At 31.9% G+C, this 24,054-nt stretch overlaps 2 protein-coding genes across 3 annotated transcripts; one reads left to right on the top strand and one right to left on the bottom strand.

The window, feature by feature from the left end:
• The first annotated feature begins 515 nt into the window (after positions 1-515).
• LOC137826299 (phytochromobilin:ferredoxin oxidoreductase, chloroplastic) lies at positions 516-6,614 on the top strand. Of its 2 annotated transcripts, none has more exons than XM_068632218.1 (9): positions 516-861; positions 1,994-2,110; positions 3,883-3,977; positions 4,897-4,990; positions 5,222-5,353; positions 5,480-5,584; positions 5,875-5,925; positions 5,999-6,167; positions 6,312-6,614. In XM_068632218.1, exons 1-9 carry the CDS (start codon positions 649-651, stop codon positions 6,317-6,319), a joined length of 984 nt encoding a protein of 327 aa, XP_068488319.1. In that variant the 5' UTR covers positions 516-648; the 3' UTR covers positions 6,320-6,614. The 2 variants fall into 2 exon arrangements, with proteins under 2 accessions (XP_068488319.1, XP_068488320.1); XM_068632219.1 differs by lacking the exon at positions 516-861 and adding an exon at positions 1,399-1,467.
• Positions 6,615-10,156: 3,542 nt separating this feature from the next.
• On the bottom strand, positions 10,157-14,924 carry LOC137827116 (transcriptional regulator STERILE APETALA). The gene is made up of 3 exons (XM_068633330.1): positions 14,509-14,924; positions 11,105-11,665; positions 10,157-10,999 (listed from the first exon to the last, which is right to left on the bottom strand). The coding sequence occupies exons 1-3, from the start codon at positions 14,773-14,775 to the stop codon at positions 10,421-10,423; spliced, it is 1,407 nt and encodes a 468-aa protein (XP_068489431.1). The 5' UTR covers positions 14,776-14,924; the 3' UTR covers positions 10,157-10,420.
• Between the last annotated feature and the right edge of the window lie 9,130 nt (positions 14,925-24,054).

Raw genomic sequence — 24,054 nt, 5'->3', positions numbered from 1 at the left:
AATATTATCATCCCTGTGTTTTAATCTCTTTTGTATCAATCTGATAAATAAAATGTAAAGCAAATAAGAATTGTGCTGTCATACATACATAAGAATACTTAATATAAGATCATTTTTTAAGGTTAAAAAAGAAGATATTCAACTATCTAATAAATATATAATAAAAATTAATGCAAAAAAATAATTTTTATTTTGCAGATTATTAAATTTTTAATTTTGAACTCTACAAGATCATTGCAGAACTTGAGACCCCACATCACATATCTCATCAACCTAAGAATCTGAACTTCATTCACAAATGAAAACTGTTCAGTGGTAACAAAAATTGATTTTTAGTGATGATTAGCAATTACAGTTTTTTGTTTCTGAGTGGGTAATTGAAATTGAACTGTGTCTCAGAAGAGACAGTGAGAGAGACATGAGGAGGGTAATGGACTTTGGAGGCATTATAATTTGGGCCATAGGAGGAGGCCCACAGGCTGTGAATACGTGTGAATTGTAGGCCCACTTGATGTAGGTTGCTAAAAGTAGAATGGGAGTTGCTGAGCAGCAGCACGTGTGGCTCTGTCGGAGTTCCACACTGTAACGGTAAACTGAGGATGTTAGAAGTAGTTAACTTAAGACTTATGAGTGATTGAGTAACTGAAAATGGAATTTAGAATTGGTGCTTCATACCCTTCAACCTTTTCTCTGCAAAGTTCGCTTCTTCCTCCATTAAAATCAGTAACCACTTTCACACCTGACTGGAAGAGAAGGAGGAGTACTTGCATACAAACTTTTTCTGTGTCTTATCACAACTTTGTTGAGTTTGCTTTGGATGAAACCAGATGCCACACCCACTTGACCCCTTCACCTTTGCAGGTTTTTTGTTTTTAAATTATGTTTTTTTCTTGTAAAGATGTTGAAATTAGAATGGTTTGTTAGGGTTAGTGTGGATTTTGTAGTGTTTAAAACTTTAGTTGAGGTGGAAATGAATAGGTTTTTGGGATCATTCGTGTTTGATTATATTTTTGTTATGTTGTCTTGTGAACTCTTCATTGCCTTCCCAATGGTTATAATGTTTTAGAATTGTTCACAATTGTTTTGTTCAGTTAAAGGTTAGTTAAAGGTTTGATCTGGGTTACGTCTAAGACACCTTAAATAATGTATTAGATTGTTGGTTGGGTTCTTAGTTGGTTTTTATGCAGGTGTTTTGTTAAGTTGTCGGTAGGTAGAAGGTTTTAGGGGAGACTAAGTGTTTTTCCTTTTCAATTTGTATAAGGGTTGAACGAAGTGGTTAACATTTATTTATTCTTTCTTGTTGACAAAGAAAAAAAAAATGCTAAAAACTGCTTAATTGAGTAGGGGAATGTTAACTTATTGCACGACTTCAATAAGTTACTCTATCAAGTTTTTTTATTGCAGAACTCAGTGCACAATTCCATGTTTGACAGTGATAGATTGCAAGTGCTGCAGATTTCTTAATTGGTAACTGATAAACCCAAAAATACATGACTATGTATGCCACACAACTACAACAAGTTTCAAACACACTCATTGATCTTGTTATCGCTATACATAAATGAAGTAAACAATCACTTTGGTTTGGTCAATGATATTTAGAAAACATCTTCCATTTAATTTGGAAGGAAAATTTAGATGAAAAAGAGTTTTATTATGATTGTGTGTCATACCGTGTCCTCATGTTTTAAATCAGGGTTACCTTTTTGAGGATGTGGTCCATTATTCCAATCATAAACTTTCCCTTTGTGATTATCAAACAATGAAAAAGCCATTAACTCTTGTTGTTTTATTGTTCTTTAGTTATATAATTTTCCATTTCATTTTATATTTTATTTTTGGTATTAAATTTAGTTTAACTGAACCGTACTTATTTTCCAAAATCTCAGATGTGGCTTTTGTCCCTTGTTGTCCTGCATTCTACTGCTTTGTTCTCCACCATTATTTGTGTGCATAGATCTTCATTGTACATTTTTGTATGTTTTCTTGCTAGGAAAAGTTCAGTTTCATGAACTCTAAGGATGGTAAAGGAATGCTTAGTATGCTATCATTTGAAGCTGCCAAAATTAGGCTTCTACGAAGTTTGATCATTGAGACAGAAACAATGCAGGTGATCTTTTAGTCCCTGTCAAATATCAATTTATTATAGTTTGTTAGCTTAACTAAAGTCTGTTAGTTACAGTTTTTTATCCTTACAACAGTTAGCTTATCTACTATGGTTAGTTTACTAGCATAATTAGCTCATCTTTGTATAGTTATGAACAGCTGAAGCTTACTATAGTAAAATCAAATTTGTAATCTTTCGTTCATAGTGAAGTCAGTTTCTCTCCCTACTTTGTTATTCAAATATGGTATACAGAGCATGAAACAATCCACATGTCTAACCTTTGTTTTCTTCTCCTCCTCCAACAATGGCGACAACTACCTTTTCTCACTCAATCTCTGAAAAGCTTGACTCAGAATTATCTCCTTTGGTGTCAACAAATCAACTTCTCCTCTTGGGGCTCCAATCTTCCATGTCTAGAGAAATACTCACTTGTGTTTTCTGGTGCAAGTCATTGTGTTAGCTTTGGAACAAGGTTCATGCATACTTCCATTTGTACACCAACATGAAAGCTCACTCCAACACAGAAGTAGAGTATCGCAATATGGCATACACCAAAGCTGAAATTGTTTTGATTCAAACTTTATCATCTGAACTTGGAATTTCTCATACTTTGTGATAACATGAGCACTATAGCCTTGGCCCACAAGCCTATTCTTCAGTTTGCATACAATAACACAAATGTTTTCTTTGTTCGAGAAAATGTTGTTGCCCAGCAAAATGTAGATTGTTCATGTCAAGTTGTTGATGTTCTGACCAAAGTCTTGTCTCCCTATACTATGTTATTCAAATAGAAATGATGTATGGTTGGTTTCAAATACTATCTTAAAAAAATATGCCTTTGTAGTACCTGCCTGGTAATTTATTTTAGCCATAACAATTTCAAAATTTGATCTTCTATGAATTTATTTCTGTCAGTGTCAATTTTATTTTGCCTTACCTATAAAGGATCCTTTATCTAAAACAATGCATGTTAACAAAATTAGTAAGCATCCTTTTGTATCTGTTTCAACATGCAAGCTTTGATCCTTAGGAGGTATAACTCTTGTCTGAATATCTCGTAACATGAATATTATACTATCTTCAAATTTTATAGTATCTTAGAAATTACCTTAGAGCTTGTTATTTCTTAGTTTCCCATTTTCTAATGTTTTATGACATGCTTTCTTCATTAGTAAGGATTATTAGTATATAAGTGAGTGCTTTAGGATTTAGCATTGCATTATCTTATTATAATACAGAACAATGTGTAGGTAAATGTTATTTGAAGTTTTTTTCTTTTTTTCCCCTGTTCTCTCAATGATTCTTGAAATACCACAGTTTCCACACAACTGACAATCCCTTGTTCATTATTTGAATTTAAAATGTCTGTGACATAACTAATCATTTCAAAACTTGCCGACTTCACTACACAATTTATCCTCTTTACTAATCAGACTTCAAAGTTAATGCCTTTTACTGTTTCTTGTTTTTGCATTTCTTGCTAGTTAAATCACTATAAATTAATAATAACAATTCCATTACTAACTATTTTCTTAGTTGTGTTATTGTATCTCTGGATCCTCCTCATGTGAATTCTATGTGTTGGATTTCAGCCTAGTCCAAACTTTTTCCGATCTTCATGTAAACTTGAACTTCTGCCTTGTCCAAACCTGTTTTCAATGATACATGAAAAAAATGGTCATGTCATTGCTGAAGTGTTCTTCTGTATTTTGTCCTGTCTGGAAATTGTTTTACAATATGCTCACTGCCTCTTGTTTTTTCTTGAACTTATGCAGGTTTTTGATTTTGCTGTCTTTCCTGAAGCAGAATATGATGTCCCCATATTTTGTGCAAACTTTTTCACCTCTGCTAAAACAAACATTGTGGTGTTGTAAGTTAGCATCTTCTTCCACTGTTGCAATCTACTATTATAAAGGATGTTCTCCATTTTCTTTTTTACTTTTAGTTGAGGAAAAGTCTACAATGTGGACTGTGTTTTCAATTTTTTGAACTTATTCCTAAGCTGCATTTCAGCTTATGGAAATTTATGCATTGCAACGCATATTGTTTTCATCCAAGAAGAGTTTAGAACTAATTATGAAAACCTGTCTTTATCTGCTTTGCATTGTGAAATTGTGTTGGGAATCATTCAGTTTTTTAAAACATAAAATAGCCTCTGATCTATGTGATATATTCTTTCAGGTGGTACATAACATAGAACTTTTATGTCTTCATTTGGGTGTGGTTAATGCATATGTTTTAATGCCTACTGATACTCACTAAACTAGGTTTATCAAGTATCAACTAGTCTAAGTAGCAGGCATTTGATTGAACTTGTTAAAAGAAAATACCATATTTCATTAAGTGTAGACTTTCTTCACTAGTCACTTGAAGAGGATGCTTAGTTCTTTTTGTATTATATGTTCATGTCTCTTTTATGGTATATTCCTGATTATTCACATCTCAATGTTACTTCAAGCCAGACAATTGTAGTTGTTTTACTCTAGCCTTTGGATTTGCTACTTTTTTTATATGATTTTTGTAGAAGATGTGTTTAGCCCTAATCAGCACCATAATGAAGGTCACAGATCTTTGCTTGCAGAGTTGCAGTGCTTGTTTTATAATTGTTATTCTCTTTAGAATGAGCCTTGTAAATAAAGAACCTGAAAACCTTAGTTCAATAAATCTGGCTATATTTCACTGGTGCTTTGATAAAGGTTTCCGACTGTGCTATTATCAGGTTCAAACATTATATAAGAACAAATTAGTGTATGTAATGCAAAGCACTAACCTTGAATTAATTATGCCAGGGACCTTAACCCCTTGCATGATGTCATCAATCAGCATGAGTACAAGGATAAGTACTTTAAAAGCTTAATTCCTCTTGGTCTTAAGTATACTCAGGTAATTGCAAATATTTAGGGCAAATTATTAGTTATTGGTAGAAGTATTTTCAGTTTCGAAACAGTTAATCACTCGCGCAGCATAACTCCTCTTACTACAAATTCTCTGTTTTTTATTTTTTCCATTCTGAATTGATGCATAAAAGTCCTCATGGACGCATCTATGTTCTTCTGTAAATTATAGAATTCTTTCTAGGAGCTAGTGTGCTGACTTAACACAGACTTCATGCAGCTTTTTCCATGGGGAGGAAAGCTCACAAGTGAGTCTATAAAGTTTTTTTCACCAATTGTCATCTGGACAAAGTTTACCTCAGACCCACAAAAATATGATATTCTGTATTCCGCATTTAAGGATTATTACAAGGTAACAACCCCAACATCATGATAAACTTTATCTGTGAGCATTCATATTTTGTAAAATATAATATATTTAACATAGTTCACCACATGCAAGTGCAATCTTTTTTATCTTCATAACTGACCCTGGCAGGTATGGTTGGAAATGATATGCAAATCAGTTAAAGAGACAGATGAATCTCAGATTGTGCTCAATCTTGAAGCACAACATAGATATTTGACATGGAGAGTTGAAAAGGTAGTTCACACTTTCTAATATTTTTTGACAACATTAACACATTTGTCCTAGAGTATAGTTGATTTAGGCTTTTCTAATTCACCAAGGATCTACACTCATTTAGCATCAGTTGAAGATAATTTAAGTACTGAAATTATTATGCTTGTGATATCCTCAAGAGATACCTTATTGTTTATAGAGCAATGTTGAAATCTGTTATCTACATTAAAATCTTGACAACAAAATTGGCAAATGATTTCATTTTCAATTTTACAATGGACCTGATTCATGGACTTATTTGGTGGAAGTAGGATCCAGGACAAGGTGTTTTGAAGAAGCTAATCGGGGACACACTTGCCAAGGTAGGTCAAATTTGTGGTTGCTTAATTCCTTACAATTTAGTACCACAGATGCTCACTTCTGGTTTTATACTAGGATTTGTTGAGAAGCTTTCTTTTTAATGGAGTTGATCAACTAGGAAGCAAAACATTCTATGATTATTTTCCACAATACTGCACTGAAGAGGGAACCTTACATAAAAAAGGCAATATTGTTGGAAAGTCCTTTGAAAATCGTCCATGGGATGTTACAGGAGAATTTATAGGTAACAGATTTTGGATTGAATTTTATTTATATAATTTCTGTTATAGTTACATCTATGTTTGCTGTGATCAATTGGATCATTATCTTGGTTTATAGTAATCTTTAAGAATCCTTGTGCCATTATCTGACTACTGGAATGTTTTAGGTGGATGAGTGTAGAAGCTTGTCTTGTGCAGATTTAAGAAGCCAACTTTTCAGACATGTTACTCTTTCAAATTTGGATGTCAAAAGACTGTGGCAATTCTTGTAGACAATTATGTTGTAATATAAGTGCTACTATAATGTGTTATAGTACTTGTGTGTTGTTTTTTAACATTTATATTGTGAGATTCCAAGTCAGCTGTGTTCAATTAGCTTTAGATCAATTTAAGTCTTATGAATTTAAATTGTATATTACAATCTTGATTATATTAATTTGTATAACCTAAAAATTGTTTAATTCTTCAAATCAATTGGATTATTGATATGAATTGCTAGTTAAATTGAATTCATACTAAGAGTTAAATTAAATTGCTATTAAACTAATTAATTTGCATATAGATGTAGATATTTTGACATTCAACTCTTTTTTTTACATCCACTTGAAAAACAATAGTTATTATTTTAATAATTTTTTTAAATTATTTAATTATAAATTTATCTTTTATTATTTATATATATATATATATATATATATATATATATATATTTCTAAACTCATCACATATAATTCTATGTGAAAGTATAGTTTTCTTTTGAGTACATAGATATGTTTAAATATCAAACATGTGAGTTAAAGAATGATTTATGTATTATTAGTTTAATTCCTAATTGATTTTTATTGATTCACATGTAAAAAAGTGTATAATTGTAAAGTTTTGGTCTATTTTTTTCATTTCTTTTTCCTTCAGTTCGTCTCTACCAAATCTTATGCTATATGGTTTTGATCACAAATTCTGATAAGTATAGACGAAACAAACAGAAGAAATCATTATTAAAGTAAAAAAAATGAACATTCCTATATTCAAATGTAAAAAGAATAAAATTATCCCTAATCCTCTTCATGTCCTTTTTACTATAAATAATATATATATATATATAAAATTAATATTATAAGTTTTTTCAAACAGTTCATATTATGAATTATATTTTTTTATAAATTATAAAATTTGAATATATTTCTCTAAACAATCAAAACTTTATGGATTATACACAAAACAAAACGGTAAAGTAGAATGAGTTAGTATGGTCAAGTCTCTTCAGTTTCTCGAACACTCCGTCATTTCATTTATCAATATTCCTAGGTTAAATTAAAGTTGTCTCTTCTAACATGTTCTATATTTCAAAATATTTATTCACACTGATCTTCACTTAATTTTCCTACCATCTTGTTGATAATTCTCTATTAAAATTTAAAAAATTTAAGAAAAAAAAAAGAAAATTACAACTTATTATCTGTTTTCTTTATTTTTCTTAAAAATAAAAAAAAATGACAGAATTATTCTAGGTTTGAAATAATTTTAGGTTGGTAGATACGACCGAAGACTTTTTTGCTTTTTAGGCACCATTTTAACATCCAATCATAGTTAGAAGGGAGTAACACAGACACGTGAATCTGAATTTACTTTATAAGCTGGATTTGAATGGACCTAACTGAAAACCGACAAAAGCATTGAGAAATTCAAAACCTATCTTAAAATTCCAAGAAAAAATAAATTTGAATGGCAGCATGCATGAGTCATAAAGTGAGTCATTGATTCATTGATCAAGTGGTAGAAAAAGAGTCAATAAGACACAATTTGTTTGATATTGAGATGATGAACAAGTTGGAAAGACATGGTCAGAACAGTTTCATTCCATTCTCAAATCCTTCTAAGCCATGCGCATTGAGTCTTTAAAGCTTCAAATTAATGAGGTCCACAGAAGAACATCGAAGGTGCCGCCATGTTCAGCCCTAACAGCAAAATATATATATATATATATATATATATATATATATATAATATGTATGTATATATGTTTTTATTATATGAGAATTGAACAGGGCTACCTAACTAAGAAGCTGAAGCAGTAGCATGCAGCAGCAGCTAGCTACGGTATCAGAAACAGAAACAGACAGAAAAACAGACAACAGAAGAAAAGCATCGTCAAACATAGAAGCAGGAGAGACTAGGGACTACAGAGCAGTACTAGACTCTACCATCATCTGTCTATCTCACTTTGTCCTTCGTTCATTTTTATCATATATTCAAAAATGTCCAATAAAAAACTTCAGAGAAATCAATTTCAGATGCACCAAAATAATTAGTAGTGTTGTTTACAATTTTAATTATTTTCCATAACTATAACTCAGATATTTTTTCTCTGAACACTTGCACTTGGAATAGGTAGTGAACAGTATTTGTAATGAATCAATAGAAGCATGCTTATGACCACGAGTCAAGTTTTTAACCATGATATGTGATGTACTTTGTATACGTGATCATGATGTGTTCAACAGTAGACCATGTTTTTTTTTAATATCATGTGTGATAAGCTTTAAATTTGATTTGGCTCTTTTACTGTATTTGGGATAGATATATGTTTATACTTTTGTTTGGTGCCTCAACTCAGACAAATTCTTAAACAATAAGGACTTTTGAAATGTTACTGTTTTGCATTATGCATGATATATAAGTTTGTTAACACTTAAACTATGTGTTAAAAACTAGTTAGGTTGAAGTGAAAGGAAATGAAGGGTTGAACCATTTGGTGCTGAAGTGCCTAAAGTGTGTAAAGATTGACTTTATGAACAATTTTAAAATGACAGTTTCTTATAAAAATATAACATCGAAGTTGGTGGGAAGAAGAAACACAGTGACACAGGTATGTTAGAAACAAAAAATAGAATAAAAAATAAACAGTTGCAGTATAAAATCCAAGAGAATGTAAAAGAGTTTTTTGTGCAGGAGATCCATTCCCTCCCATGCACAAGCACACAAAAAGAAAGTGCAAGTTGCTGCTTTCTTCATTTACTAAAGCAGTGAACTTAGAGGAGAATAATGACTCCAATATTTAAGATTCAGGTCTGGTTCTGGTATAGTATCTAAAGAATGCATTAAAACAATCCTTTGTATTTAAAAGAAAAAATATTTAATAAATTAGGAATTAGATTAAAATAAAAATAATAATATCCCTAAGTGGCAAACAAAATGTGATAATAGCTTAATAACTATTTATTTAAAAATGGTATGATTTAAAACCCTTAAAATTTACAGGGTAGTAGTCATCTTCATTTCCCTATTTTTTATGATTCCAACTTAGTCTGTCTTTATTTTTCAAGCATGCAACATTAAAAATGTCTGTTAAATGATTAATGACAAGTTATAAAGGATAGCTTTATTATTAATGTCAAAGTGTTATGTCATTTTTGTATCCAAGTTATGTACTTAATATAATTTTCAAATAAACAATAAAAAGTAGTTTTAATCAAAAAATAATAATCAATAAAGAACAAAATTGAAAAAAAAAACAGCAATTAATATTCTTTTATGTAATAATATAGATTAACAAGATTATATTAGCTTCTTGAGACAGGTATAAAGATTATTTCCCTAAATTAGTATTAAAAATTGTAAAAGGTTGTTTTGCTTATGCATGGAAGATCAAATAAGAATTGTATGTTTGTTTTTCATCTAGTATACCTAAATGAAGAAGTTAAATAAAAAGGTAACAAAGGCAAAGAAGGTTTCTTGCCATTTTAGTGACATCCATCGTTTTCTTTTCATTTCAGAAAACATTTTGGTTGTTACTAAAATTTCAAAGTTTCGTGATAAAACAAGATGAATGGGAATAAAATCTATCTTTAATTTTTATTAAACTTAAAATTTTGAAAATCTTTTATTTAAATTAGTCAGTAATGCACATGCTTTCAAAAATCAATTACACTGAAATAACTATCTTAAACACGTTTAAAAAATATGATCTTAATGAGACAAACATTGGAATAGAGAAAAGAGACAAACAAATATAAGAAAGAGTAAACAATGAAATAGGAATAACATTGGAATATCCAAATGAGCAGATGCATGCATGGTGGAATCCCATGCTTGTGGAAGAGTTCTGAGTAAACAATGAAATAGGAAGAAGAAGAAGAAGAAGAGAGAGATGGAGAAAATGGAGGTGAATAGTGTGAAATAGGTACAAAAAGGAATGCAAAGTTAAAATGAATGGGAGAATATAGCATGAGAGTACAATCCTACTCCTAAAACCCTAACCCTAACCCTAAGAGTAGGGCTAAGGTTCCTCATCATGTACACCAAAATCCAACAGGTTAATGTTGTTGGAAGAGAAAGCCATGTGCGAGTGATGAGCCACCATGCTACTCACCTCACCTGCACGCAGAAACACTCTCACACACAACCTTCCTTCCTCTTGTTCAATGTTCCAAACCCTCAAGAATGGTGCAGGGTTGGGAGAATAGGTCAACACGTACCCAAGGTTCATGCAACCCCACAACCCTCGAACCCACGAACCCCTCAACCGAAACCTGCTCATCAACTCCATCGTCCCCACGCGCCACACCGTTCCCACTCCCCCACGCTCCACCACCACAAAAGCCTCCTCGCTCACGTCCATCGAATTCACCACGAACCCCGACGCCGACACAGCGTCCCTCAGCAGAACCTCCGGGTTCCAAGCATTGAAACAAACCAGCCTCAAACCAGTGCACGCCACCACGAACTCACCCTCCGTCACGCGCACACGCGCCACCGGGTCAACCAACTCCGTAAGCATGTGCCACCCCATAACCGTTTCCGGATCCGTCAACGACCCTCCAACGAACACGCTCTCCCCACTCTCCGCGTTCCACACCTGAAAAACAACATTTTTGTGAGTTTTATAGAGTTCATGAAAAATAGGATGGTGTAATGGAATGTGACATCAAATTTTGATTTTTTATTTTGATAAAAAAATTACCTGAAAAGAACGGCCTGCTATACCGGCGAACAAGCCCACCCACCACCGCCTTGTTCCTGCGAACCCGACCAACGGCCCGTTGTTCATCACGAAGCCCGAGACGGCCCGGCGGGCTTGGCTCTGGCCATGCACGTTGATGGCGTCCACGTAGATATCCCCGTCCAGCCTGGCGAAAGTGATGTTGGAGTCGGTTATAACAATTCCCGAGATGGAGCGCGAAAACGGCCCGAAGAGGTGGCCGTGGTCGGAGAGAAAGGTGCTGACGTGGGCGTTGGTTTCGAGGTCGAACACGCGCACGGTGCCGTCAACGAAGCCGCACGCAAGGCGGGTGTCGGAGAGGACGAGGCAGCGGCAGATCAAGCTCCGGCGATGCTCCGAATGGCCGAACTGCGGAATCGAAGACGACAGCCTCCCATCCTCGAAGTTCCTCGCCGTCCGATGGCAGTTGATGTACTCCCGGTGCCACGTGTCCCTCACTCGGAACGTCCTTCGCCAGATGCGCCTCGTGAGGTGCTCCCACAGCAGATCCGAGCGCGACACCTCCCGCCACGTGGAACAAACCTGCATGCACGAAAAATTTTCAATCATCATCGTCAACATCACTATTGTCAACCCATGAATGAACCAACCTAGCTCTAAGTTAAAATAGCTTTCCGTTGCACGAAAGGTATTTGATAAATTGAGCAAGTCCCTAGAACTCTTTTCCACATATAGAAAGTGGAGAAATTCTCTTGTTCATAATCCCACATAAAACAAAAAGAAATGTACATTTATATCTCTCTGCTTTTCGTTAACTATAAGTAGGTAGCAATGGATGAAACGGTGGAGAGAGAAACATTGAAGATGGCAGAAGCAGGTAGCTATGCTAAGCTAAGCTAGGGTGGAGGTTGCAGAGAGGTAGCATCATCCGCGTCAGGTAGCAGCAGCAAGCCATAGCAATGACATAGCAATGACCAGATTATCAGCTTCAAATCAACAACATTACACCTCTCATTTAATCTTATTTATTATCATGTCAGTGTACTTCTTCTCAGTTAGATACTTCAGAATCTTAGATAATCATAACACTGCCATATACCATACTTTACGTATCAAATATCCATACATACATTGCCACCTCTTCTCTTTGTATGAAAATTGTTATATAAGAGTTGAGACTGTGTAAATTTTAATTCATTAGTTCAGATAAAAAATGAATGAATGGTATAGAGACTCAGAAAACTGAAGAAAGGTGGTGATGAGGTTATGAGTTACCCAACTTGGCATAGAGAGAAGAAAAATATGTGATGATATGAAATTGAGAGTGGGAATGTAGGAAGTAGTGAAAAGAAGAAGACGATGGTTTGTAGTGGTATTATGTGGTCCATCGCAGGTACAATGGTAGATAACGAAAGTGGTGAAGATGTTTGTTCCACAACATGGTATGTAGAAAATGTAAACATGGTATGAAAAGCGTGCTTCCCCCACAAACATTTCACTTTCATTTCCAAGAAAGGTATGGCCAAGTGCCTGTCTTGTTCCAAACAGCGAATCTCTACTTCTATTTCACCACCACAAAGACCAGTCCAAGCCAAAATCGAGTAACAAATTCCTGGATAACCTATTGTTCTTTAGCAGTTAAAGAAAATATCAAACAAAGCATCAGATGAAATTGAAGATTGAAAGAGAAACAACAAAGGAGTTTCTCACTAACAACAAAACTTTGAAAAGAAAAAACAAATTTTCATGGTTTTAATTATGAAACTCTATTTATATAGCAGGTGTTCGTACATATATTTATCCAAATGGATCCACCTTTATATAGGGGTGATAGTTTCTAAGTACAACTAAACAATATGCATGCCCCATCTCTCAAGTCCCAACTTTGGGGTGTGTGTGCAATTATCATAACGTATATAGTACATCATATAATACTATTTAATTTATTGGGAAAGAAAACTAAAATTATAATAGGTGTGAACTTCTCATATAGAAACAAAAGGAATGGAGTGTCCTCACGACAAGAGTAGGGCTCCATGTGCCTTTTGGCATTATACAATACCTGCTTTTTGACCCCATTTTTAGACTAAAAAATATTAGACAAACAACTAATCTCCGGTTATTAAAAGATTTCAAACCCTAATTGAGATTTTTATTCTCCAACCAAAATTCATGCAACTGGTTTTTTCCATTATCATTAGAGAACAAGGGTACTCTAACTGATGAAAGTAGCCATGAATCTCTTCTGTGCTTGGAATATTATTTTAATGGAGGGAACTAATGTAACTTGAAATCTAGTTTCAGATTTTCATTGCTTCCAAGCACACTGGTTTTAGCCGGAAAAGCTTATTCTTTGAACACAAAAAAATTGTTAGAAATGGATTATTTACTTTGATGCTGTGTAGAGAGGTACCTTCTCTCAATAATCTTGATAAAAAAGAGAGGAAAAAGAATTAGAGTGGTTATATGCAGCCAACTATATATGGAAATGGTTAGGTATGTGACATTAAGAACTATTTATGCTTCCATCCTTATGTTACTCTTTAAGAAAGTCATTTATTTTTAAACAAAGAAAAAAACTAGTATCTTCATATGGAGATAAAAAAGGCATGCAATGGATCTTCTAGCCTAGATAGAAGGAAAAAGCTCAGTCAAAAAGATTTCATGCCAAGAAAGGGAAACAGCAAATCGAAGGCAGCGTGAGCATTTTCATTGGTTTGTGAAAAGGAGGTCCAAAACTAGACATTTTTGAAGGGGAAGAGAGAACAAACTTTGCAAAGAAGAAAAAAACACCCTTTTTTGAAAGGGACACACATTTGGTTTGAAAAAGACACACGTAAAGTTCTCTCAAGGAACAGTTTCTTCTCGGATGCTGCTTGAAGCATCTGCACTACAAATTAAACCTAAATCGGTACCATGTCCCCTTATCCATTGAGTTCAATGTATGCCTCAAAAGTTTAAACACATCAAACAAAAATTATAAGAAAAGGATATGGATATAAAAATATATATACACATAATAATATAATTAAAATACTACATAATTTTTTTATTATCAGTAAAAAAAAATGAAATACTGAATGAATGTGACAACCTTACATAGACTCATAAGATAGTACATAGTGATGATGTTTATTAAAAACAAAAAAAAAAAACCAGAATCTGCAGGTTGCAAACTAGATTCATGATTGACTTGACCAATATTTTGTCCAGTTTCGGAACTGAAAAAGCTATCAGTCACACATGCTGAAGATTCCACAAATCTTCATTTTAAGCAAACTGAGAATCCTTGGTCAGATTCAGCAAAGCAAAGCAAAGAAGATGAACATGGATTGCATATTTTTTTTAAATGGGGGGTAAAGATAAAGATGAAGATGAAGAGGAAGAAGACGAAGAAAGGATAAAAAAAAGGTAAAAAAAAGCACCTGAAACAAATTGGCAAGGGCAGGAGCAGCAGCAAGACGGCCATTGTAGTTTGCAGCATGAAGGGCAAGTTGGTTGGCCAAAGCTTCGAGAAAAGGTTCAGGCAAAACCTCATTCATAGCACGTTGACGAGAGGAAGAAGGGCCTTCAAATTGAGCGGTGGTTCTCCTCGTACTAGGGCCAGGGACATCAGCAGCAACAACGTCATATGGGGTTGAAGTGGACGATGATGTTGACGAGGAAGAAGAAGAAGAAGTTGTTGAAGACATGAGTGTTGAAATAGGTGGTGGCTATAAAAGTGGGGAAGGAGGACCAGCCGGAAAGGAACAAGGACAAAAAGGTAGAAGATAAGGACACAAAGTGAGGGACCCAAAAGGAGATGTCTGGGAATTCTTGGTTATATCATATGTCTCTGTGTATCCCTATAGCTTCCCTTTATCTCACTTTTAAACCAAACCCTCACACCCTTTTTCTTTTACTTTTTTTTTCTACCATAAATAAAATATTATTATTATTAATGTAATATATTTATCATTAATATAAGAGTTTAGGGAGCAGTGGTTTCTTGTGATAAAACAAGAACAGTCTCATAGGAAACATTAATGATATTTGTTTGTGGTTTCCGGAGATGTTCCCGTGCTGCAATGCAGACACTGTTTTAAGGTGGTTTTGAAGCCAGCTATGGAAACTCAACTGGTGCCATGGTCTTCAGGTGTTTTCAAAGCATACTTAAAATGCAACGTGGTGGTGGTCCTCCTCAAACCCTCTTCTTCTCTATATATTTTTCCTTTTCTTCCCCTTCTTCTACTTTGTCCTCAAGTGGATTTTCGATTGCTCTATTTTTTTATTACTTTTCAGAACACTTTTCCATTGGTCAATTTTCTTCATTTTCAATTACTTTATGATTAAATTATCATGTGAGAGATGATCCCACTTGCATGAACCTGGTTTTATCCATGTACATTTTAAATAATAATGGAATGGAACTGTTCCACTATTCTTTGTTTTTCCTTTGCCTGCTCACAACACAACCATGCTTTTCTTTTCCAAATCATAAAAAAAATTATCATGTCATCTTTTGTCTGCAACCAATTTTATTTTAAAGACGTGTGTTTGGATAAGTTTGTTGACTGGTATGTATAAATAGACTTGATAAAGTGAGTTTTTTCTATTTCTTTTGTTTTGTGCAGAAAAAAAAAAGGTTAACATGAAATCACTAGTTAGATTAGGTTAAAAGTAGATTTAGTTGGATATAATTGAAATTCAATTGTACTTGTTAGAGAGATGTTGAATTAAACTTTTGCATGTTTCATTAAAAAACACAGAAGAGAAATGTATTCATACTCCAAACACACGGTGTGTTTAGTTTATAGAAAGAAAACTAAAAATTGAAAAACTACGTAATTTAAATATCTGTTTAGTTAGAAAAATAATGAAATATACTTATTAATAAGGATAATACAACTCATGTACAAAATCGTACAGAAATGAACTATTCATTTATTATTTCTTCTTATTTATTGGAAAGCAAATAGATCTCTATTCTCTTCTTATTAAATCAAATAAAAAAAAATCATACTTTTCTTTCTTCTTGATTCCATTTAGATTTATGTTCGAGATCATATATCGACTAAAGATAAAGATAATTCATAATATATAAGTGATTGCAAACATCATCTGATAATTCAGTTAGACATAAAGTTTACTTTTTAAAATAGTATCAAAGTCATTTAGAATTTATCCTAATAATAGTTTGTTAGGTCTATTCTATCACCCACTATCAAACTATTATCGAATCACCATATAATCTTCCACACAAGTTGACAGGTCTCAGTGTGAAAATGTATTGAATATCTCACTTTAAATAAAAATAAAAACAATTCAAAATATATAAATGAATACAAACATCATCTTACAAATTGATCTTATAAAATTGAGATATAGTAAAAGTATAGTTTTAAAAGAATACACATCAAAGAAAATAATAGTGATTCAATTCAAAGATGAAGAAACACCTCTCTTCTTGGAGTAGCTATGGTAATAGAGTACAATATCTAGCTAGCCTTGCTTTCCACACTTGACTAATTTTCTTTCTAAAATTGTTATAAGCTTTGGGAGTGTGATCATTGGAAGAAAGCACACACACACTAGTCTCTAGTGAACATGGTCTTTTTTCCTTGAATGTTTCCAAGCAGAGAAAATCTTGGATGGTCAGAGCAATAAGCGCAAAAACAAAAGTGAGCGTGAATTTTCTGTCCCTCATTTTTGTGCCACTATTATGACCATTTCATATCATTTACAATCATTAATATCCCTTCATAATCCACTCTACACTATAGAATCTATAGAGACAAAAGAAAAAGTTTTATTTTCCAACAACACTTCCAATTTCTTATATGTTCTAATTTGCAAGCACATGCATAACACCCAAAAGATCAATAACCTTTATCTTTCTTCAAAAATGAATGCTTGAATTGGGAAAATGACCCTTTGAGTTTATTATAATGCTCCTAATTTTGTATGTAGATGGGGTTTTGAATTGAATGTTACTAAAACCTTTAGAATGAAAAAAGTGTTGGACCTTTTTACTTATTCAAGTCGGTTATTGGACCCATTCTCTTCACTTTTACATCATTACAAAATCTTGGTGAAGTCAAGATTCTAATCCTATCACCTTTACTTTTTATTCTTTGAAACTTTTGAATACATAACATGTTTATGCTCTCCCCTTTGTCTCCCTCAAATTTCTATTCAAGGATAAAATTGTTTCTAGTATCAACACTAAGGTTCCATTTTCCATTTCTTAATTACTCCAAAAATGAGTCAATTTATAAAATAAAAAATCAAATAGTCCAAAATATTTTTTTCCAAAGTGAGATACTTCTTTCAATATTCTATTGCTAACCTTTGTCCCAATGTATTGGTCAAATTGGAAGAATCTAATTATAGGACCCCATACACATACAATTGAGAATCTTCTTCAACATTATCATAATTCAATTGTTCATAATCTAATTTTTTTATGATCGCTTGTCGAGACATGTCTCATGCCACTTTATATTAGAAAGCAACTAATAAATAGTATAATTACTACTTAGAGTTTGGAAAATATTTAAATATAAGCAAAAATATTTAGTCACATATTAATTAATTTCTTTCAGTTTTATTGATTTCATACAAAATAAACTACACTACACTCCCATATTTATCAGATTAATTTAAGAATTCTTTTAAGTAATAATATTAAATATAGTTGAATTAATTAATTTTATATATTAATTCTTCATACTTTAGACTTTTTTTTACTTGTATTTATATTCAAAAATGGAGATATTCTAATATCTTTTTATCTTAAATTCACATGTAACAAATCTCCTTGGAACTTACTATTCAAGCAAAACACAATATGTTTCTACTTAAAAACTTCACTGAAAGACTATATTATAGTTTATGATTCGTGATTCCTGTTATTCAATTTTTTTTATAAAAAAAAAAATAAGGTCTTAATTTTTTTAGTGGCATATTAAGATGAGGTTTTATAAAATTCATAATTACTATTCATTACTATTGGGAGTTATCCAATTGAAAAAGAATAAAAGCTCATAAACAAAAGGTATACACTGAAAAATAGAGAAAGTAACAGAGAAAGTACATCAGAAAGTTACCATTCAAGCAGCTTTAGATCCCACATAAATCTTGACTTTACGCATACAGACATTATACATACCAACATCTGCACAAACACTGTATAAATACTTATGCAATGTTGGAAAAAAGTTATCTTTCTAAAACAAAGAAGCAACTGAATAACTACAAAAAAGTAGTAAATTTTTTAATATATTTTTTTTTACTCAAAGGAAGAGTAAACCTGAGTACTTGTGAAAAATTACTTTTAAGGAAATATATTTGGTTTTGAAGGAATATGAATGATGTTGTATGATTTATGTAGTCAATGTCTAATGGAATACATTTTTTTTGTTATTTCATTATAAATACTCTAACTATAGAATTGATATGTATAAACAACATGCATAATAAAATATTTGATAAAAAAAAACACAATAGATAAATATATAAATATTATTAACCTTTTATTTTACTCTCTATGGTGTCTTTGTTTTAATAATCGAATTGAACTTAGTGATTGCACTGGTTCAATTAGAAATCTAATCCTCAAACTAGTATTTTTTTTTTATTCTAAGATTTTATTTCATTATATATAAACATCATTAACCTTTTATTTTACCCTACCAGTTTTATTTTATTTGAAAAAAGAAAGGGAAAGGAGAGAAAGGAAAAGACAATGAAAGAAATACTATAAGTATTATTTGAAATTGGTTTCTAATTACTCTACACTAATGTTAAAAGATACGAGTGTGGATTGTGGGCTAAAACCTTTTAAAAACTTGGATGTGTGGCAAAGCAATGACAAATTTTTAGATTTCGTTAACAAGTGCATGGCAATAAACTCTTTGTTTTAAAAGAAAAACTGAAAAAGTTAAAGTCTGACTTGAAAATCTAGAATAGGAAGAAGGTATTCAGAAATGTCAACTGTGTGAGAAAATCTTACAACAAAAGATTCAATAATTAGATGATAGAGACGAAGAAGACATTCTAGATGAGTCTAGGAGGAAGGAGAGAAAACTCTTATTAGATTACAAAGTAGGAAGCGGTCTTACAACAAAAAAGTCCGCTTTAAATGGCTGAAAGAAGGGAATTTAAATACAAAGTTTTTTCTTTCGTCCGTGAAGTGGAGGAGAGTGAGGAACAGGATCACCGAGGTTTTAGAGAACGGTTTTTGGAGTGAAGGCAAGGAGTTGGTTAAATCGAAGGTTAGACATTTTTTTCAAAGCCAGGTTTGAAGGAGTCTCTGGGCCCCAAGTCAAGTTAGAAAAAGTTTGTTTTAACTCTCTCTTGGCGAAGATAATGTGGCTTTGGTAGCTGATGTCACTGAGGAGAAAGTGAAGAGTGTTGTATGGAGATGCGATAAAAGCCCCGGTGTTGATGGTTTTAACTTTAACTTCATTAAATTCTGTTGGAAATGTTTAAAAGAGGATTTTCTGGCGACAGTGAATGATTTTGTGGAAAGAGGAAATTGGCTTAGGGAGTCAAATGCTTCCTTTTTATGTTTGATTCCTAAATTTGAGAGAATTCGCAACAACTTAGCGAGTTTTGACCCATTTTGTTGGAAGGGTGTGTGCATAAGATTGTATCAAAAAATATTTCCTTCAAATTGAAAAAGCTGACTGGTAAATTCATTGACTTTAGACAATATACTTTTTCTAGAAGTGGGATTTTGGATAGTGTTCTTCTGACTAATGAAGTTCTTGATGAGATGAAGATGATGGATAAAAGTTGTGTTTTTTTAAAGGTTGATTATGAGAAGGTTTAAGACTCCTTAAAGTGTGGTTTTATTTATTACATGTTAGGAAAGCTCGAATTTTGTGAAAAGTGGATCTCTTGAATTAAATATTGTTTGGAATCAGCTTTGGTGTTAGTTTTAGTAAATGGGAGCTCGACAAAGGAATTTATCTTGAAGAAGACTATAAGGCAAGGTGACCCTTTGGCCCGGTTCCTTTTTCTTATTGCGACTGAAGACCTTGTTGGGGTTTCTAGGATTGCGGTTGAAAAAGATTTGGTTGAGAGTGTGGAGATTGGAAGTTTAAAGGTTAAGGTGAACATGCTACCATATGTCAACGATACTCTGTTCTTCCGTAAAGCTAGTTACAAAAGTGTTCTTAACATTAAGGTTATATTGAACTGCTTTGAGCTAGCATTTGATCTTAAGGTGAATTTTTTGAAAAACAGAATTGGTGGGATAGGGATCAACCAGATATCTATCCTCCTTTTTGCAGCTATTCTCAATTCTCAAGTGATGAAAACCCGTTCAAATATTTGGAAATGTCGGTAGGAGGTATCATAAGAGGGGTGATGAAATCACTATTCACAGGTGTGGAAATTAAAAAAAAAATTTATTATTTTTGTGATTGAAAACTTTATTGTGTAAAAAGGAAAGTACGATATTGGATAGGGTAAAGTGCAGTGATGTGTGAAAAGTATTCATCTTTTACGTACCCATCAAATCCTTCTCTCATTTCAAAAGAATCAAAATATGATCACTCAAGTTTTGACCACCAAATATCAAATGCATCTCGTGATTCTCATACCATCTTCCATGCTCATTGGACCTTCAAGCTGGAACCAACTCTCCTTCAAATAATGCACTATCCTCTTTCTTCACAACTTTCATTTTCATTCCTTTTTTCAACTATTTTTCAATTGTTATCAAAATCAAAATAAAATAGATTTATTTTTGAAGGGTTTAGATTAGTTGAATTTTTTTTGAATCTTTGAATAGAGCTAACTCTTGACACTATTGTGTGTTAAGGGATTTCTGTTTGGTGTATCTATAAAAATTGGACTACCCCTTAAATGGATCACATTTATTTAATTGTTTGACAGAGTAAAACACGTAAAAAAAAAGAAAATATATGTAAAAGTTTTGTAATTTGATTGGTTTAATAAAGAAAATAGAGAGAAGAAACAATAATATATAAGTATCACTTTTTTTTAAGATCAATCTTCTGATATTTTTTTTCTAAACTAAAATAACTAATATAATTTTATTTCTTCCTTTCCTCTTTACCAAACAAACCTAAAGTTTTTGTAAGATTGTTACTCTCGTATTATTTTAAGATAAATTATGTGTAACCATAATTTTTATGCAATAAAATAAAATGTATACAGTAATTTAAAAATGATAATTTATATTAAATTTATGTTTAATCTTTACTCTGAGAAATGGTATGCTTGAGATAATGTATGTGATCTACAAGAGTGGTGTAAATAGAACATTGAATTGGGTTTGTTCTGGGTTGGAGAAGTTTAAAAAAAAGATGAACTTAGTATTTGAATGGAGTGCATTTAGAAATATAAATTCCTCCATTTCTTTCCACTAAAAGCAAATATACATTGTATCTCTTATCTTTACAATTCTTTCACTAAATCTTCTCTCATCTAAAAAATTCTCAATCTTTTGTTTTTTTTTTCTTTCTCAATTGTTATTCTTTTTTCTTTAACTAGTCAAATTTTTTGTTCTTTTTTTCTATTTCTTGTTATTTCTCTACAAGGGATACATGAACTAAGTTATTTCTCTACAAGGGTATGCTTTTGAGTTTGACTTTCAAGTATTTTCCTAATTAAGTATATAACTTTTAAGATGACAAAATATTTTGTTGGTGTTTTGATTTCTTGTTTTTAATAAATAATGGTATTTAAAAATAAAAAAGTTTACACTTCACTTATATAATATTATTATTTTACTGTATTTCTAAACTACATAAAATATCTAACATAATTAATAAAAACACAGTTGATCACAAAAAGTGACTAGAAACAAGTCTAGCAACAATAGGAATGATGAAGTGTGCATAATTGTTCAAACACACAGCACACAGGTTGATTATTTAGACTATATTTAAACATAAAACATGCAGAAAAAAGAAGAAATTTAAGAAGTATTGAATGCAGGGTTAAGACTGAGCATAATAAATAAAATGGTAAGAAGGGTTGGTGGGAGTGAGAGGTGGTGAGTGGTGGAGGAAGAGGTGAGAGGCAAATGGTAAAGATGAAGAAGAAGAGGAACATTTAAGTGGAGAAAAGTGCAGGCATGCAAGATTCTGGTCTTAAATTGTTAATCACGTGGGCAAAGAGAAGGGTTATTTGTTGTTTGTTTGGATGTAATGAGAGAGAGAGAAGAGATGATGCATTGAAGGGAGTGCCAAGAGGCAATGGATAGCAGAAAGGAAAGCAGAAGCAGCTATGGCTATGGCAGAAGAAGGCAGAAGAAAAGCAGCTGCAAATACAGCAGAAGGAGAGACTAGGCACTAGAGAGCAGTAGTAGAGCTGTCAGCTTCTGTCTCTTTTTTTTCTCTCCCTTCTTCTTCTTCTTCTTCAAATACCATCTTTCTTTCTTAAAATACCACTTTTACTTCATCACCCTTTTTCAATCACTTTCACACTCCTTTTTCTCTAATATGCTTTCAAATTCATCTTAAACACTACTTCTTCAATCCACCATCCTTATCATTCTTCTATTTTATGGATTATTATTCTTTTCCCTACTTAAAAAAAAAATCATTAAATAAAAGTTAATTTTAGATACTAAAAACAATTAGATGTTATATTAGATTAATAGAATAAAAAAATTATTAATTTTTAAATTAGTTTATATTTTTTAAATTGGTATCTAATTAATTATCAAATAGTTTTAATTATTAATTATTTAGATTTGAAATGTAGTAGTAGCAAAAATCTCCTTGGTAGCTAATTAGATATCACTACAAGAAAATTATTAAATAGAAACTAATTTTAGATAAAAATAATAATTAATTGTTATAATAACTAAATTAAAGACTATTTTATAAATTAAAAAAATATTAGTTTCTATCATTGATGAATAGTTTCTTTTTATCTAATTAACTATCAAAATTTTTGCTACCAAATTTAAATTCTAAATAATTGGTAGTTAAAACCTTGATAGCTAATTAGATACCAATTTATAAATTATTTATCAATACAAACTAATTTGGAAATCAATAATATTTTTAGTATCTAAGATAACATATGATTTATTCAATATAACAACTAATTATTTAAAATTTTTAAAATTAATTTTTATTTAATATTATTTTTTGGTGTTACGTTTTTGTATGAATGTAAAGTATGAAATGTTTTGATAACCACATAGTCATTTTGATCTGTTCTATGCACAATGATAAGTTTTTGTCATTTAGTGCTAATAACTTAGCTCAAACTAGAATATTGTTGTACTATGGTTTTGCATATGTTACGTGAAGAACACTCTTTAACATAGCCAACAAACAACACTTTAATATATATATATATATATATATATATATATATACTAGATGATGGTATAGGGAAAGAACAAGCTTGTGTTTATTTTGCAAAGAATAAAAGAAGAAAAAAGGGTTATGTTAATTTGATTAGGAAGCAGAAAACAAATAGAGATGATTGTACTGTTGGTCTTTAAAAAGTTAAAATATGTGTACTTAACAAGAAAGTATTAATGGGGATGAAAATTTGTAGTACTTTTCATTGATTGGCATGAGAAGATAAGAGAAAAGAAAATAACAGTTACATGAATTGTTGATAGTATTAAATTGAATTTGATGTTACAGAGAGAAAGGTACATGAAGTACAATGTTTACATACACTATGAACATTCAAAATCAGAACAGACTTCAGACCAACACAGATATCATATTGCAGTTCATTCACAGAGAAAAGGCAAAGTCAAACCAAAATTGGTCAAAGCAAAAAGCCTCACTCAACCTCTAAATCTATTGCCTTTTCATCATTTTTGTGCCCATTATCACATTGCATGTAACACCTCTCACTGTTCATCACATCTTTTCCCCTTACCTTCCTTCAACACTTCTAAAAAATACTTTCTTTCATTTTCTTCTTCACTAAACTTATTTTATGCAGAATATTTAAATGAATGAAGACACACAAGAAAGAAA

This window comes from Phaseolus vulgaris, chromosome 8 (assembly GCF_000499845.2).
Source record: "Phaseolus vulgaris cultivar G19833 chromosome 8, P. vulgaris v2.0, whole genome shotgun sequence".
Classification (NCBI taxonomy): Eukaryota; Viridiplantae; Streptophyta; class Magnoliopsida; order Fabales; family Fabaceae; genus Phaseolus; species Phaseolus vulgaris.
The sequence above is the reverse complement of the archived record's forward strand: the minus strand, read 5'-3'. Positions and strand labels throughout refer to the sequence as shown.

Excerpts from the sequence above, each read along its gene's own strand:
- LOC137826299 (XM_068632218.1), top strand. The coding sequence starts at position 649 with ATGGAATTTAGAATTGGTGCTTCATACCCTTCAACCTTTTCTCTGCAA. Across the intron at positions 5,354-5,479 it reads CATTTAAGGATTATTACAAG|GTATGGTTGGAAATGATATG; the intron begins GTAACAACCCCA and ends TGACCCTGGCAG. Across the intron at positions 5,926-5,998 it reads TCGGGGACACACTTGCCAAG|GATTTGTTGAGAAGCTTTCT; the intron begins GTAGGTCAAATT and ends GTTTTATACTAG.
- LOC137827116 (XM_068633330.1), bottom strand. The coding sequence starts at position 14,775 with ATGTCTTCAACAACTTCTTCTTCTTCTTCCTCGTCAACATCATCGTCC. Across the intron at positions 11,666-14,508 it reads CCCTTGCCAATTTGTTTCAG|GTTTGTTCCACGTGGCGGGA; the intron begins GTGCTTTTTTTT and ends TCGTGCATGCAG. Across the intron at positions 11,000-11,104 it reads TAGCAGGCCGTTCTTTTCAG|GTGTGGAACGCGGAGAGTGG; the intron begins GTAATTTTTTTA and ends GTTGTTTTTCAG.